The sequence below is a fragment of the Papaver somniferum genome, chromosome 10, assembly GCF_003573695.1.
Source record: "Papaver somniferum cultivar HN1 chromosome 10, ASM357369v1, whole genome shotgun sequence".
NCBI classification, from domain to species: Eukaryota; Viridiplantae; Streptophyta; class Magnoliopsida; order Ranunculales; family Papaveraceae; genus Papaver; species Papaver somniferum.
The window spans coordinates 117,857,757-117,861,488 of NC_039367.1; the positions used below are offsets into that span (position 1 = coordinate 117,857,757).

At 37.9% G+C, this 3,732-nt stretch overlaps 1 protein-coding gene across 1 annotated transcript; it reads left to right on the plus strand.

Annotated features, from left to right (window-relative positions):
• The first annotated feature begins 2,869 nt into the window (after positions 1 to 2,869).
• Positions 2,870 to 3,436, plus strand: LOC113316141 (glutamic acid-rich protein-like). Its single transcript, XM_026564362.1, has one exon. The coding sequence runs from the start codon at positions 2,870 to 2,872 to the stop codon at positions 3,434 to 3,436; it is 567 nt and encodes a 188-aa protein (XP_026420147.1).
• The last annotated feature ends 296 nt before the right edge of the window (positions 3,437 to 3,732 follow it).

A 3,732-nucleotide genomic window follows, 5' to 3' on the forward strand; every position in this document is an offset into this window, starting at 1 on the left:
CCGGAAAGTGACCACGGTTTCTTGGTGCTTTTCCTAATTTTATATTATTTTTCATGAATTTATGAAAATATCATGAAATAAAGGAATTTGTTGAAATTAAGGAGTTTCCTTGAAGTGAAAGAGTTTCCATGGGATCAAGGAAGCAAATAATATTAAAAATAACAAAATAAGGGCGTGTGGGACCGGCTGAGGCATGGCCGTCCGGCTGGGGTCAGGTCCCGTGCGTTTTCCCTAATTTTATGTATTTTTTCCATGATTTGACGGATTTTTCATAATTTGAGAGAAATACCATGAAATAAAGGAATTTCATGGGATCAAGGAAACCTTAAAATAATAATAATAATATAAAGGGAGTGTGGGGCCGGCCGGCTTGGGCCCGGTCCTACGGGTTTCCCTAATTTTATATTATATTTTTCATGGATTTATGAAAATACCATGAGATTAAGGAGTTTTCATGAGATTAGGAAAATAATAATAAAATAATGAGGAACCATGAGGTGTGGGGCCGGCCGGGATCAAGGCATGGACGGTTGGCCAATAATCACGGCCCCACAATGTTTTTCCTAATTTTATATTATTTCCTTGGTGCGAAGGAAACACCATGAAACTGAGGAGTTTCCTCAAAACGAAGGATATTTGTTCAAATGAAAGGATTTTCATAAGATCAAGGAAAATAACAAAAATATGATAAAATATAAAACTGGCATGGGATTGGCCACGGTACGGCTGGCCGGTCGATGAGCCCAATCCCTTGGCGCCTTGGTCAATATTTTAATTATTTATTATTTTCTTTCCTATTTTGCATAGGTTCATCGTTTCGTCGTATTTTGAAATACTCGTTCGTGCGGTGATTGTTAGTGTGTCATCGTTGAGTACACTTGCACCTTTTGAGCCGGGGCTTACTCAGAGGTAGCTCAGATGCCTGTGTGTTGAATATTTATTACTAACCCATGGAATTCTGCTGGGAAGAACCATAGATTGAAGTAATGAAATATTCCGAAAATATTTGAATATTTCGGAAATTCAGTGGATGAATCCAAGAATTTAAGAATAATTAACTGATGGCTCTATACTAGCAGAGCAAGCTGTCTAGGAGCATTAATTATTCTGACATGAGCTTGCTGGAGCTTCATATCCTTTATATAGTCAGGAAAAACTTGTTGTTTGTATCCTAAAGACGTTATCGCTTTATATTAGCAGAGCAAGCTGTCTAGGAGCCGTCAATATCGTGATTCTATATAGAAATAATTATTGAAGTGTTCAGTATTTATTGAGATATGTCGTTGTCCAGCCGAGAGACTACATATCCGCATGTACTCTGAGAGAAAGTATTCTCAGTTAGAGATTCGATGAAAGACTCGTGTCTCAATACTCACATCTGATTGCTGGATCAGGAGTTCGTATAATTATGGGTTTACGATTTTAGCCTTTGTCGAAAATCCACCATCTACATTAAGTCCACTGCTTAGTGAGGAAAGCCGTGTTCCTCAGTCAGCATTGAATGATGATTTTCCGGTCATAGACAATATAGGTAATTGAACTTAGTCGTAAGTTAAGACGTTACCGGATTTCGATAATACGAGCAAACCATGACTTGAATGAAGATCCCAGCGGCATGATAGAGCATCGTTTGATGATCATAAATTGGTGTTGAACCACTGATTTGGATGACAGGATCTTGGTCGTTTAGGATTCGCGGGCCGGGCCCAATAAGGAAATCCTTGTGGAATTAGGTTTTGGAAATAAAATTTGATATAAAAGGGAATTAACCCCTTTCCTTTCCTTTTCTTTATTTTCCACGACCAGCACCTTCATCACCTCCCCACCACCTTCACGCCAGCAACAGGAGGAGAAAATTTTCACGCCGGTCGCCGGAGCACCGACCGCCGCCGCCATCGTCCGGCCAGTTTCCGGCCGGCGCCGACCAGGTACGATTTTTTTTTTTATGTTTGCTGATGTTTAGATAAGTTTCTTGAAGTGATCATGTTGAAACCATATATTTGTGTATGTGAGTAGGATTTTTGTCGAAAAACCCATGTTTTTTGAAAACGTATGTTCGTTTGATCGTTAGTTTTGAAAACTAACAATAATCCCTGATTTAGGAGAGATTTTTAATATATGTAGACCTAGGTCCAGTGATAAAGTTTAGTTTATGAGATTTCATGTGAACCAAAGTTTTATCATAAAAGAAGTGAGTTTTCACAAAACCGAAATAAACCTTCGTTTTAGAGGATGACGATAGTACGAAAGAAAAGTTTTTTTTTTTATACATGAACTTGTGTCCAGGGATAAAAATTTTTTTATAAGCTTTTATGTAAATCAAAACTTTATCTTATAAGGTGTGAGCTTTCACAAAATTTAAATAAACCTTCGTTTTAAGGACGAACGACGATACGAAGGAAAAGAGTTTTTTTTTTTTATAAAATCATGGTCTGTCCATGAAAAATATATTTGCATACAAAACCGTGACATGCTTTCACGGAAAAGAGTGTACTTTTTTTTGCGTGAGTTGTTACTCACTAAAAATAAAACGTGAGTTATTATTTCATGTTTTGTAAACATATATTTTCAAAACTAATTTTTTGAATAATGTTCAAAGTAAACAATTATTTATGATGAAATATTGTTTTAGTTTTTCATAATTCCATGGTGAATGTTCACGCAGTAGAAATGTTCATGATTTTCTGAAAATCTTAGTTTCGTTCGTCTTTTGCAGGTTTCGAAGAAACGAAAGAGTTTTGAGGTGTTTAACTATCACATTACTATCACTATTGTTAGTGGAATCGTAAAAAGGTAAGATTTAAGAATTACCATTTTTGCAGATGGATTTACTTGCGTGTTGGTAATTTTGTTGTCCTGGTTCCAGAGAATGTCAACTACCAGCAACAACGATTACTATTATTGGTATTCCTCTTCCTCTTCTAGCTCTTATGATGAGGATTCCAAAGCTCTTGTAGCCAAATCGAAAGCTAAGACCACTCATGATGAGGGAACAAAGCCTAGCATACCCTTGAATGATCGAAGGGTCACTTATGCTGAACTTATGAAGAGAAAGGCTGAAGATGATGAAGCAGGGAACCGTCAACGCGAAAAGGACCAAATTCGGCGTCGAATACAAGCAACTGAGAAGAGACGTCAATTCGATTCTGACGCTGATGCTTGCAAAGAGGAAGCTGAGTGGGTGTTTCCAGAGCGTAAGATCAAGCCTGACCGATATGAAAGGGAGTTCCGGAAGACCATGAAGCAAATTGAAGATGAAGCTGAAGTGGAAGAAGATTCGGACTTAGATGATGATCTTGATGCCTATCCGGACTTCATCGACGGTCCTGACGCTGATTCCGACGAAGAGGAAGACAATGATGACAAATCTGATGACTCAGATGATGAGAAGGACAGTGATGACGAATCTGAAAATTCGGATGAGTCTGACGAGTAGCTTTACTTCCATATTCTTTTCTTTCTTAAACATTTGAACGTTATTTAGCCTTCGTAGTAGACATCTCTTTGATTATTCGAATGACTTTGCTCCAGAGTTAGGGCTTTCTTCTGAATAATAAACATTTTGTTAATGTTGATTCCTTTTGATTGAATGACATGGACCAATGTCCATGCGCCTAAATCCATCATGATCTCCTTCGATGATTTCCGTCTTGTGAGAAGTACCATAGTACGGCCAAGAGACACATGACGTTCACAAAGCCGCGTGGCTATTTTCTGACTATGTCATTGTCA